The sequence below is a fragment of the Mya arenaria genome, chromosome 16 (assembly GCF_026914265.1).
Source record: "Mya arenaria isolate MELC-2E11 chromosome 16, ASM2691426v1".
NCBI lineage: Eukaryota > Metazoa > Mollusca > Bivalvia > Myida > Myidae > Mya > Mya arenaria.
In genome coordinates this window covers 7,549,517-7,564,418 of record NC_069137.1, presented here as the reverse complement: position 1 = coordinate 7,564,418, position 14,902 = coordinate 7,549,517, and the positions used below count along the sequence as shown (strand labels likewise).

General features: G+C 35.1%; 1 protein-coding gene across 1 annotated transcript in view; it reads left to right on the top strand.

Annotated features, from left to right (window-relative positions):
• LOC128222255 (uncharacterized) overlaps nucleotides 1–13,291 on the top strand; it is a 40,510-nt gene extending 27,219 nt beyond the window's left edge. Inside the window, exons 6-7 of the mRNA XM_052931213.1 lie at nucleotides 4,814–5,863; nucleotides 7,224–13,291. Of these exons, the coding sequence (XP_052787173.1) occupies nucleotides 4,814–5,863 (1,050 nt within the window). The 3' untranslated portion in view covers nucleotides 7,224–13,291. The remainder of the gene's footprint in view (nucleotides 1–4,813; nucleotides 5,864–7,223) is intronic.
• The last annotated feature ends 1,611 nt before the right edge of the window (nucleotides 13,292–14,902 follow it).

Here is a 14,902-nt window from a genome sequence, read left to right as displayed (position 1 = left end):
TCTATCGATGAACGCAACATCTTCGGATAGGTTCGGATCGCAATGCATCGCATAACTATATACATTATTTTTTTTTTATCTTTTGTTATTGTTTGTATTGTTCCAGAAGATGCCGTTAAATAAAAATAAACATTTCAGAAAGTGTTAAATTATGATATGTTAAATGTATCGTTGCCAAAAGTGTTTCAATTTAACGTTTAAAAGTGATTTCAAGTGGTTGACCTTTTCCCGCATTATCGTGACGTCATTTGATAAAACGTTTCCGGTTTCAATCCGGTCGTTCTATTTACAGAATGGGTAAGAAAGGGTTTCTGGAAGGTTTTCTTAGATAAAAAAACAAAAACATTTTTAACAATTCTTGAATGAAGTAATGCACGATTGGTGTAAATATAAGTAATGAATGACATCAAGCCCGCAATTCTTTTCTTAATTATTTTATTGAAATTAAAATACCCAAGACACGTTTTACAGAACAACCATGCGCTACACAATACATAACGAGCAAATTTAAAGAGCGTACACCGAAAGATAGCAATTTCAACAGATTTTTGGAAATAACCACCTTAGCATATTTACTAGAGTAAAGTTGACTAGTTTTTAGAAGCAAAATAATCCAAACAAATGCTTAATAGAAATATTTTCAGATGTCCATATGATAAACACTTTTAGGACAAAGACATAATATTAATTTACTAGTATAATATGAATTAAGGTGGTTATTTTGAATTAATAGAATATGTCGCATCAATTGAGTTGGGGTAATTCTATGTTTTTAGTTGTTATATATTGCATATATTTTATTATATTTAAAACATTTTTGAATAATTATGAATATAAGTATAAGGGAAGCAACTAGAAAGTGTTTATAAATAAAAACATTGTTCTTCCGCTTCGTTATGAACTGTCATAACCATTATACCGGAATCACCTACACCAACTTCAACATCATTCTGAAATATTCATGAAAAGGCTGTTTACAAATAATCTCGCCGATATGTGTATAATCATTTGCAATTCAATGTTTTTGTATTTCATATAATTGTTGAACAAAATTATACACCAAAAGAAGCACTTACACTCATACAAACGATATCGGTTTAAATTTGGAACTAAGGTTTATTTGCAAACATTTTCTCGACAGAAGCTTCTTAAAAGGCATTTAATAAGTTGGCATAATGTATAGTCATCATTTTCAGCAAGAAGATAATAATCAAAATCAAATTTCTAAACTTGGTTTTCAATTGTTTTGGTACCACAGATGTGGTTTTGCAGTCTCCAAATTATCGATGTGAACAAATTGTGGTGAAAATTATGTTTTTGAAGGTAAACAGAATATTTATCGTGCTGCATCGATAAGTTTTTTTTGTATTTCGAACCAATGAATTTGTAAATAACAACATTAACAATCAAACAATAATCACGTATTTTGATTTTGCGATAACATATCTTTAATTTTCTCTATTGATAGCCAAACTTTTGGTGAATACTTTCAGTAAGTGTATTGTTTTTTTATTCTATTTTTTTGTGTATATTAAATAAAACATATGAAAACAATTCAACGAATGCCGCCAAATGACTTATATAGGGTCTAAAACTTACAATATTGTAAATGAATCAATGTGTAATAATTAAATTTTAATTGATGTTCATCTTCATCACAACCAACACATATGCTCATTTTTTATTCCGTTCGCATAGTTAAAATATTTCATCATGTTAAAGGTACATACATATTTTAAGTACTAAATTGGTGAGTGCTCGAGTGAATGTTGGTGAGTGCGAGTGTGGATGTTGGTGTGTGCGCGTGTGGATGTTGGTTTTTGTGCAAATGGATGTTGTTGAGTGCGCATGTGGATGTTGGTGAGTGCATGTTAGGGTGTTAGTGAGTGCGCGTGTGGATGTTTGTGTGTGAGCGTGTGGATGTTGGTGTGTGCGCGTGTGGATGTTGGTGAGTGCGCGTGTCGATGTTGGTTTGTGCGCGTGTGGGTGTTTGTGAGTGCGCGTGAGGATGTTAGTGAATGCATGTGTGGGTGTTGGTGAGTGTGCGTGTGGATGTTGGTGTGTGCGCGTGTGGATGTTGGTTTGTTTGCATGTTGATGTTGGTTTGTGCACGTGTGGATGTTGGTGAGTGCGCGTGTGGATGTTGGTGAATGCGCGTGTGGATGTTATTGAATTCATGTGTGGGTGTTGGTGAGTGCGCGTGTGGGTGTTGGTGATTGCGCGTGTTGATGTTGGTGAGTGCGCATGTGGATGTTGGTGAGTGTGCGTGTGGATGTTGGTGAGTGCACGTGTGGATGTTGGTGTGTGCGCGTGTGGGTGTTGGTGATTGCGCGTGTTGATGTTGGTGAGTGCGCATGTGGATGTTGGTGAGTGCGCGTGTGGATATTGGTGAGTGCACGTGTGGATGTTGGTGTGTGCGCGTATGGATGTTGGTTTGTTCGCGTGGGGATGTTTGTGAGTTCGCGTGTGTACGTTGGTTTGTGCGCATGTGGATTTTGGTGAGTGCGCGTGTGGATATTGATGTGTTCGCGTATGGAGGCTGGTTTTTGTGCGTGTGAGTGTTTCTGAGTGCGCGGGAGGATGTTAGTGAATGCATGTTTGTGTGTTGGTGAGTGCGCGTGTGGATGTTGGTGTGTGCGCGTGTGGATGTTGGTTTGTGCGCGTGTGGATGTTGATGAGTGCGCGTGAGGATGTTGGTTTGTGCGCATGTGGATGTTGGTTTGTGCGCGTGTGGATGTTACTGAGTGCGCATGTGGATGTTGGTTTGTGCGCGTGTGGATGTTGATGTGTTCGCGTATGGAGGCTGGTTTTTACGCGTGTGAGTGTTTCTGAGTGCGCGGGAGGATGTTAGTGAATGCATGTGTGGGTGTTGGTAAGTGCGCGTGTGGATGTTGGTTTGTGCGCGTGTGGATGTTGGTGAGTGCGCGTGTGGATGTTGGTGAGTGCGCATGTGGGTGTTGGTGAGTACGTGTGTGGATGTTGGTAAGTGCGCGTGTGGATGTTGGTGAGTGCGCGTGTGGATGTTGGTGAGTGCGCGTGTGGATGTTGGTGAGTGCGCATGTGGGTGTTGGTGAGTACGTGTGGATGTTGGTAAGTGCGCGTGTGGATGTTGGTGAGTGCGCGTGTGGGTGTTGGTGAGTGCGCGTGTGGGTGTTGGTGAGTGCGCGTGTGGGTGTTGGTGAGTGCGCGTGTGGATGTTGGTGAGTGCGCGTGTGGATGTTGGTGAGTGCACGTGTGGATGTTATTGAATGCATGTGTGGGTGTTGGTGAGTGCGCGTATGGGTATTGGTGAGTGCGCGTGTGGATGTTGGTGAGTGCGCTTTTGGGTGTTGGTGAGTGCGCGTGTGGATGTAATTGAATGCATGTGTGAGTGTTGGTGAGTGCGCGTGTGTGTGTTGGTGAGTGCGCGTGTGGATGTTATTGAATGCATGTGTGGGTGTTGGTGAGTGCGCGTGTGGGTGTTGGTGAGTGCGTGTGTTGATGTTAGTGAATGCATGTGTGAGTGTTGGTGAGTGCGCGTGTGGGTGTTTATTAGTGCGGTTGTGGATGTTGGCTTGTGAGCGTGTGGATGTTGGTGTGTGCGCGTGTGGATGTTAGTGAGTGCGCGTGAGGATGTTGGAGAGTCTCGGGTGGATGTTGATGTGTGCGCGTGTAGGTGTTGGTGAGTGCGCGTGTGGATGTTTGTGAGTGCGCGTGTGCATGTGTGGATGTTGATCAGTGCGCATGTGGATGTTGGTTTGTGTATGTATGTGTATTTGTGTGTGCGCGTGTTTGTGTGTGTGTATGTTTGTGTGCCTGTACGGATGTTTGTGTGTGTGGTTGTGTGTGTGTGTGTGTGTGTGTGTGTGTGTGTGTGTGTGTGTGTGTGTGTGTGTGTGTGTGTGTGCGTGCGTGCGTGTGCGTGTGCGTTTGGGTTTGCGTGTGCTCGTTTGCGTGTGTGTGTGTGTGCACGTTTGCGTGCGTGTTCGTGTGTGAGTATGTTTATGCACACGGCTGTGCATGTGAATGTGTATGGCAGAGATGTTGCTTGAGTGCAAGCGACTGTAATTGTGGATGTCTGATGAATAAATTTATTGTCATGATATTGTTGACCATAATATTTACAGATATTTGCAAGTAGATTGTTTGCAACTTGGTCGATATTTGGATAAAGAACAATTATGCAAAAATAGACGCACGTTTCTTACAACATGCTTTAGTTGTAAATGATATTAAGATTCATTTCGTATGGGTAAAGGTATAAGTTTTTGCGTGAAAACAGAAAAGGTAATTTAAAACTTTTACATTAATTATTAATTATACTTGTCTTTGACTAAGGTGTTTACTTTAAGAGCAATTGTTGTTTTCGGAAAAGGAAAGAAAGGATCTATTAATGCCGCAATACTGTATGACGTAGGTACACATGTGTACGACTGTTTGGATTAAGAAAACATAAGCTTGATACATCGATTAAATAAAGGCTATTGTTCCAAGCTGTTTTTATTGAAATAATAAAACCATATTGTTAATTGGCATGTGTGTCTGTCGTTGATCAAACCCACGACCTCTTGCTCTATATTCTAACATATTGTTATACAAGCTAGGTACATTGCCTTACAGTGTAAGAACGTCTATAAACATTTCGACAATATGACACAACTAGCTATTAGGTAAATGATATGTGGCGTGATCTATTAGAGGGGAAACGCTTAATATGTTTTCACTTATCTTCTGTATATTGTTTCAACAAAATAATAATGATAAAAATAATAATAATGATTATAATTATAATAATAAAAAAAAAAAATAATAAAAATAAATCATTATTCCACAGAATGAACGGACAGGACTTTTCTCTCACCTGAAGGACGTACGCCTAGAACGTATCCACATGGTAGAGAAGCAGTTCAGACGACTATTGCAGTCGTTTATTAAAGCGAGAGGAACTTCATTGCAGTTGGTGGGGTGTTCCATAGAACCGGAAGATGATGTACCGCAGTTTCAGAATGGATACGAGCAGCAGGTAGTATCGTCTGAGTGTACAACATACATTGGGTTTTGGTATCTTACCATCACAATAGAGGGGTTCATGTGGCTTATTGATTACGTGACCAGATGCGGTCAATCCGTGAAATGTGAATTGGACGCAACATACCTGAAACTAAACTATCCTGTTGAAAAACCAGCCTTTCCGATGTCGGTTCCACAGCTTATCCTAGCTAATTATACCACCGAGTTGAAACTATCATGTACCGATATATCAACAGAACAAATTTGTCAAATCTTCGGTAGGATAAATCAGCTCAACCATTCAGTAACATTAACATTGGATTGTTGTACCGAATTATCAGGCAAAATCAATTCACTTGGGAATCAGATGGTGCCTCCACCAAACCCGTCACAGGACTGTACCAAATATATTGAGATAAAGAACATGAACATATCGGAAACATTGTTTTGGTATGCTGATATCAGTGCGATTCATTTAGGATACACGTGTAAGATATCACGGTGTAATATACTGCCCAGTGAAGTGCCGCATGCAGACAACCTTCATTTTCCCAAGATGACTGCTAACCACTCACCTGCTCAAACAGCAAAACTCAGATTCGATAGAGCATCAATACCACAACACGTAGTTGAGCGTCTCGCCTGCCAAGCGGCACTATCTGGACATTTGGTTGAGTTTGTGTTAGACATGTGTTATGTAGGGGTCACTCCGGCGGATGTCTTGTCATTGAAGGAAAAGTTGGAGGGAGACCCTGCCATTCAGATCGAGAAATTCAAGTTTGAAACAAGCAAGGGCATTCCAAATATCTGTCTCGAAAGATATAAGCCTGGCCAAGCATGGGACATTCGTTTTAACACAAACGCAAAAATATAAGTGAGTTATCGTTATATTGATTTTACATATGTATTTAATAGCCACTCGAAGCTTTTATTTAAACACGGATATTGTAATTATAAAATGAAACGTAAGCAGTAATATGTTTTTTTTTATCAATTAAGGATAGCTAACCTTAACAATCAAAATATTATATATTACTTATTGTGTGTGAAATACATTAGTATATTGAGTATCTTTGTCAGTTTCAGTACATTATTAGAGTATCACCAATAAAGTTTAACACATTGTAATAGATCCAGCTTTAAAATGTTTGCCACATATTATACTTACGACCATGACGATGTATTAAGTATGTTGTGCAATTCACAATTCCTAAAACTTACCTTTTTTTATTGTAACACAGGCGAAGCGTGGAAATGGCTGAACCTATATTATTTTCAACTAATTATATATAATATAATTATGGGAAATTATGGGCATTTCCGGTGAATTTAGACAGAGTGGAGAATCCCGAATGCCCGATAAGGCACGCGCAACAACGCTCCACTTCTTATTTATTTCATATGGTTATTGAAAAATACGTTAAGTCATAACCATTTCAATAATGCGCAAATAATAAATAAGAATGCAAATTTTTAAATTAAAGAGGAAAACAAATAACCCTCACAACGCGATTTTAGAGCGATTCATATTGATATCAACTGTGTCTTAAATGTCTATTAGTCATGACGTCGGTTAAGATTGCCGCACTTGCTTTGTGGTGAAATGTACTAAAATGCATTTTCTACGTCAATATTTCTTTAAATGAATATCATTAGGTATGCAACAAAAGATAATCATTTTTTCCTTACAAGATTCGTTACCGACTTAAGCGCTTGCTCGGCTCGGATTTTTTAATCCGGACCGGAAACACGTGACATTTATTAATAGTGATGACAGTGGAAGTGACAAACACATTGACTGTAATGTTGATGCTCTTCTGGTTATAAATATGCGAATGCATCCGGCGGATCTGAAAAATAAAATAGTATTACCAGTAGCCCAACACCATGATGCCGTTTATTTTGACAATGATACTCAATTTAACATCTGGGGTATTCAATATGCAACTTAAGTTAATCCTATGGCCAAACATACTTGATTTCATTCACTCCATTTGGTAATTATTAATAAGAAGTTATCCGATTAGCTACATCGTTCTTAAATCCAAATAGGAAAATATTGAATACTTGCCCAGATGTTTGTTATTTCTGATACACACTGATCTGAAATGACTGGTAGTAACGTTAATAAGCTAATAATGATATAACCTGTTTGTTTGAATAAAATCATTTCTTCTTTAAAAGTAGAACGGATATCAAATTCTCACCCAGCTGAAACATTTCTGTCGATTCAGGTCTGCCCTCGCTGAGTCCACTGCAGAAAAGACCGTAGTCACGAAGAATGCACTCATATCGAAAGGACGTCTGAATTCCACGTAAGATCACCAAGGAGAGTTCATTCATGCAAAGTGTAATAAGAACATTTAGAGTTCAATTAAGCAAAATGTAACAACAGAATTGGCACAATGTGTGCCTGCAATGAGGACATTAAGAGTTCATTCATGCAAAGTGTAACTAGAACTATACACAAAGTTTGTTCCTGCAATGGGAATTCTGAGAGTATATTCATGCAAAGTGTAACTAGAACTATTGACAAAGTTTGTGCCTGCAATGGGGATTCTGAGAGTATATTCATGCAAAGTGTAACTAGAACTATTGACAAAGTTTGTGCCTGCAATGGGGGTTCTGAGAGTATATTCATGCAAAGTGTAACAAGAACTATTGACAAGGTGTGTGCCTGCAATGTGGAGACTGAGAGTATATTCATGCAAAGTGTAGCAAGTACAATTGGCAAAGTATGTGCCTGTTATGGTGAGACTGAACGTATGTGTTGTTGCTGTTCTAGATACTTCAGTTCAAAATTTATTTAAGCATGACCTTTTGTAAATAATTTCGTCAGGTTTTCTCACAGTTTTGAAATATTTACGTGAATCATATGTATATCTTTTAAAATAACTTAAAAGGCAATTGTTTTTTTTGTTGTTGATAGGATCAAGTAAGTATATTTGATAAATTATGAAACACAAGCACATACGGTTGATATAACAATATTTATCTTCTCCATTTGTCCCCCTTTATCAAGAGTTATATTTTGCATTTGACCCCATTTTCCAAGAATTATCATTTCAATTGGTCCCCTTTTTCAACTCTTCTCTTTTCCATTTGCCCCTTTTACCAAGAATTATCTTTTTCTTTTGGTCTGCTTTATCAAGAGTTTATTTTCAATTTGGCCTCCTTTACCAAACGTTATCTTGTATATTTTTCCCCTTTATCAAGAGTTGGTCCGCTTTTTTCAAGAGTCAAGAGTAACCATCTAAATTTGACCCCCTTTATCAAGAGTTATCTTTTGTGGACCCCCCTTTATCAAGAGTTATCTTTTGTGGACCCCTTTATCTAGAGTTATCTTTTATATTTGACATTTTTTATCAAGAGTTTTCAATTTGGCCCCCTTAACCAATAGCTATCTTTTTTTAAATCTTTTTTTTTGCCCCCTTTATCAAGAGTTGTTTTTCCATTTGGTCCCCTTAATCAAGTGAAACCTTTTCAATATGGCTACCTTTAGCAATCGATATTCATATGGCCATCTTAATGTGGCCCCCTTTATGAAGAGTTGTCCTTTCAATTTTGCCCTCCTTTATAGTTGTTCTTTCCATTTGGTTCCTTTAATTAAGAGCTTTCATTTCTATATTTCGACCTTGATTAAGAGTTATCTTTTCTATCTGCCCACCATTAGCAAGAGTTATCTTTTTAATATGGCACCCTTGATCAAGAGTTATCTTTTCTAGTTGGCCCCTTTTTTCAAAAGTATCATTTTCATTTAGCTTTATATAACTAGTGAATACATTTTCTGAATGAATCAGTGTTTCTAATGAAAAAAATGAACTAATAAAACTAAATCACACTTCTGTACACGTTTTTTTGCATTTATTTATTTAGTTCTATTACTTACAAACATGTTATTTTACAAAAATGTTAATCTTAAGTTTGTATTTCCTATCAATTGTAGTATACACATGTAAGTAAGTAATAGTTCATTTATTCAAATAAGTAAGCGGTACGTGCAATGAAAGTTCATTGTTTGATATGTTTTGGCTTTGCATAACTTTGATATTTTATGAAAAAACTGAAAGAAATCAGTATGTACACGTTTCCTGAAATTTACTTATTAAGGATATTTCTGCATATAGTTTTAAACCGTTGTTATTCATATCATTTGTAATATGCCCATGTAAATAAGTACATTGTTCCTATAGTCTACTTATTAGACGGTACATGTAATCACTGATCATTGATTGTTTTGTATTTTGCTTTGTATAGCTTGTGAATATAGTAATTTGTGGAGTCATTGTTTTTTAATGAAAAAGACACGTTAACAAATGAAGATGACAGTACAAGAGCATGCGTAAAGTTTATTTACTTTTCTATTGTAATAAGTATAGTGTTCATGTATTGAATATAGTAAACGTCACATGAACGAAGGTTAATGGTGTCTGTAATTTATTTGCATTTTTCTGAACGTAGTGGACGTTACATAAACGTACATTGATTGACACAATATGGTGTCTGAAATGTATTTACTTTCCCCAATTGTAATAACTTTATTGTTCAATTACTGAACTATATAGACGGAACATGAACGTAAGGTAATGGTGTATGCAATTCAATTACTTTCCCATGTTATTATATTTTGTTTAATTATTGAACTTAGTAGATGGAAAATTAATGGTGTCTGCAATTTATTTACTTTTCTATAGTTAGTTACTATAGTGTTAAATTACTGATTTTAGTAGATGGAATATTAACGAAAGTTAATTATGTCTGCAATTTATTTACTTTTCTATAGTTAGTTACTATAGTGTTAAATTACTGATTTTAGTAGATGGAATATTAACGAAAGTTAATTATGTCTGCAATTTATTTACTTTTCTATAGTTAGTTACTATAGTGTTGAATTACTGATTTTAGTAGATGGAACATTAACGAATGTTAATGGTATCTGCAATTTATTTTATTTTCTAAAGTTAGTTACTATAGTGTTGAATTACTGATTTTAGTAGATGGAATATTAACGAAAGTTAATTATGTCTGCAATTTATTTACTTTTCTAATAAAAGTTGATTGCTAAAGTGATGAATTACTTATATTGGTAGACTGTACATGAAATTAAGGCAATTGTGTCAGCAGTTTATTAATTTTATAATGATTGTGTTTCGACAAATGGATGAGACAAACATGTTTTTTTCCGAGTTTTGCCAAATTCTTACTGTCGAGGCAACACTCTTTGACAAGTCAAATTTCAAAACGTTCAAATGTGCACTTTCTTATTCAGTCTAATGTACTTTATTAAAGAAATATATAACTTTGGTAAATAAGGTCAAGTATTTCCAAAGATACCATAAAATAAATATTGTGGATTGGAAATGTTCAATTGTTTATAGAAATGATGCAAAATATGATTGCTGCAAGCAGTGTGTGTTATTGACCTCTGTAATATACAATGTATAGTAAATGCGTAAATGCCTCGAACCGTAAATATAAGTATCTACAGTATGTATGGATGGTGAGTTATAACTCCATGTAGGGTTTGTATGTAATAACTTTATATATAGATGGTGTGTAAAAAATCTATGTAAAGACGGTGTGTAATAACTCTATGTATGGATTGTGTGTAATAACTCTATGTATGGATGGTGTGTAAAAACTCTATGTATAGATGGTGTGAAATAACTCTATGTATGGATTGTGTGTAATAACTCTATGTATGGATGGTGTGTATTAGCTATATGTGCCGACGGTGTGTAATAATTATATGTATGGATGGTGTGTAATAGATCTATGTATGGATGGTGTGTATTAGCACTATATATAGATGGTGTGTCATAACTCTATGTAAGGATGGTGTGTAATAACTCTTTGTATGGATGGTGTGTAATAACTATATGTATGGATGGTGTGTAATAACTATATGTATGGATGGTGTGTAATAACTCTATGTATGGATGGTGTGTAATAACTCTATGTATGGATGGTGTGTAATAACTCTGTGTATGGATGGTGTGTAATAACTATATGTAAGGATGGTGTGTAATAACTCTATGCAAGGATGGTGTGTAATAACTCTATGTATGGATGGTGTGTAATAACTCTATGTAAGGATGGTGTGTAATAACTCTATGTAAAGATGGTGTGTAATAACTCTATGTATGGATGGTGTGTAATAACTATATGTATGGATGGTGTGTAATAACTATATGTAAGGATGGTGTGTAATAACTCTTTGTATGGATGGTGTGTAATAATTATATGTATGGATGGTGTGTAATAACTATATGTATGGATGGTGTGTCATAACTATATGTATGGATTGTGTGTAATAACTATATGTATGGATGGTGTGTAATAACTATATGTATGGATTGTGTGTAATAACTATATGTATGGATGGTGTGTAATAACTCTATGTATGGATGGTGTGTAATAACTCTATGTATGGGTGGTGTGTAATAACTCTTTGTATGGATGGTGTGTAATAACTCTATGTATGGATGGTGTGTAATAACTATATGTATGGATGGTGTGTCATAACTATATGTATGGATTGTGTGTAATAACTATATGTATGGATGGTGTGTAATAACTATATGTATGGATTGTGTGTAATAACTATATGTATGGATGGTGTGTAATAACTCTATGTATGGGTGGTGTGTAATAACTCTTTGTATGGATGGTGTGTAATAACTTTATGTATGGATGGTGTGTAATAACTCTATGTATGGATGGTGTGTAATAACTCTTTGTATGGATGGTGTGTAATAACTATATGTATGGATGGTGTGTAATAACTCTATGTATGGGTGGTGTGTAATAACTCTATGTATGGGTGGTGTGTAAAAACTCTTTGTATGGATGGTGTGTAATAACTATATGTATGGATGGTGTGTAATAACTCTTTGTATGGATGGTGTGTAATAACTATATGTATGGATGGTGTGTAATAACTCTATGTATGGATGGTGTGTAATAACTCTTTGTATGGATGGTGTGTAATAACTATATGTATGGATGGTGTGTAATAACTATATGTATGGATGGTGTGTAATAACTCTATGTATGGATGGTGTGTAATAACTCTTTGTATGGATGGTGTGTAATAACTATATGTATGGATGGTGTGTAATAACTATATGTATGGATGGTGTGTAATAACTCAATGTATGGATGTTGTGTAATAACTCTTTTTATGGATGGTGTGTAATAACTATATTTATGGGTGGTGTGTATTAATTATATGTATGGATGGTGTGTTAAAACTTTTTAAAACGCTTTGTATGGATGGTTTGTAATAACTCTGTGTATGGATGGTGTGTAATAATTATATATATGGATGGTGTTAATAACTGAATGTATAGATGGTGTGTAATAACTCTATGTATGGACGGTGTGTAATAATTATATATATGGATGGTGTTAATAACTGTATAAACTCAATGTATAGATTGTGTGTAATAACTCTATGTATCGACGGTATGTAATTACTCAATGTATGGATGGTAAGTATTTACTCTATGTATAGGTTGTTTGTAATTTCTTTATGTATGGATGGTGTGAGCTTACTATATGTAAGTCAATGTGTGTAATAACCCTATGTATTGATGGTGTGTAATAACTTGTATGGATATTAACTCTTTGTTTGTATTGTTTACAATAAGTGTATATTCGAAAGACGTGTAATACGTCTTTGTGTGGATTTTGTGAGATAACTTTATTTATTGTATTGCTATGAGAGTTTAAGTTAATGAGTGTATAAGATACGTTTTGCAATGCGATATTGAAGAAATGTTTGTTTACAAAATGAATTGCTTTTAGAGGTTAAATAAATGTGTGTATATGATTGCTATCAGCGATTAATGTGTGTTAATGTTATGTGTTGTTATAAGTGATTGAATTAATGTGTGTATATGATATATAGTGTTATTAGCGATTGAATTAATGTGTGTATATGATATGTGTTGTTATCAGCGATTAATGTGTGTATATGATATGTATTGTTATCAGCGATTGAATTAATGTGTGTATATGATATGTTTTGTTATCAGCGATTGAATTAACGTGTGTATATGATATGTATTGTTATCAGCGATTGAATTAATGTGTGTATATGATATGTATTGTTATCAGCGATCGAATTAATGTGTGTATATGATATTATATTGCTATCAGCGATTAATATATGTATATGCTATTATATTGCTATCAGCGATTTATGTGTGTATATGATATGTATTGCTGTAAGTGATTGAGTAATTGCGTGTGTGTGGTATACATTGCTGAGCTATTGAATAAATGTCTGTAAATGGTATGCTTTGTAATTTATCATTTCTTATAAAGTATGACTAAGTGGGCATTTGGCATTATGTAGTTCTCTCTAGATGGCATTTATGTGATCCTATAAATATAGAAATTAAACATTGAGCTAACGTATTTGGTTTGGAAATATGGAAGTCAGGTTGCCGGTCAACAGGCTTATCTTATGACACAAGCTTCGTTTTATTTGAACAGTTTATAGTGGCAACGATCATAGCCGGCTTTGCATGATACAATGCATGGATTATGATAAGCATAAAGCAGTATATATTATTTTCAAAGCTCTGCTAAAGTGAACTACCAGTCTACCAAGGACACAACTCACTGTTAACATGCACCAAACGTGCAGTATTCCATTATCATTGAGGTTATCTCTTGTTCGATAATCAAAAAGCAATATCTTCCAAGGACACAACGCTCAATTGAAATACACAACATCCAGCCATCTTTAAATGTCCTGTTTTAAGTCCACCCGAGAGTATTATTAACGAATCACGACTGACACTAGCAGAGACGTACACTAGAGGTTGCATAAGTGGAAATTGTATTTAAATTGTTTAAAACCGTTATCATTAATTTCAATAAGAAGGTCCAATGGCGTTTAAAAATATGAAAAAATAAAGTAAAAAAATAAATGTCGACTGTCCAGAAAATGTTGAATGCATCACTATTAACTTAGTTACATTATTTCAAAGGCAACGACCCATAACAAAAACGACAACACAAATACCTTCGTTACCGGAGTCATTGGCACTTATAAATTTAATTGCTAATTTTGCCTCTAAACTGTGTTTTCGTACACTAATTTCTTTGGTTTACCTACCTTCTTTAAAAAACAAGATGCAAAGAATTATTTAAATGATTTTAAATTTATTGAATATTTACAATATCAAAAGCAATTTCAGCTACGAAAACACATACATGTGTCATTGTCCTTTCAAAGAAGCGTTTCGAGTTACGAATATGCATTTCGTTTTAACAAATTTGCCATATCAATCAGATATTAAAAGTCGATTAATATAATGTGTAGTTGTTGACATAATATCAATAGTAATAGTAACGAAGGTTTTTTATATATTATGTTCATGTTGTATATATAAACATTCGTGACTGGTGACTCTTGGGACCCGTAGCACAAACTTACGTATTGTCTGGTTTTGACAAAGACTATCATGATAAAATAATATAAAATTAAACAATCTAAATGGAAAACTGAGAACAATAACCATTTGGCTTAATAGCAATATGACATACACTGTCTTTATCACCGTTATTGGACCATTGCAATATTAAGCATGATATGTTAGCGATGTTCAATTGGTAACACAACATAAATAACATATATAATATGATCACTTGTCGATTACTAACACATTGACACAATGACAAACATAAAAACTTCGTTACCTTTCTGTAACGAAGGTTTATTGCTGTCTTTCTTTAGTTTCATTGCAAAACGTGGTCCCTTGTTTGTGCCATATTATTCCATGGGAAACTGAAAGGTTTTATTAAGGGCGAAATGCCCCATTTGAAAAGCATGAACAGTACTGCGAAAAAGGGCAATCTATAGCTTGTTAAAATCTGTCTGCGTGTGTAAAATGTCTAT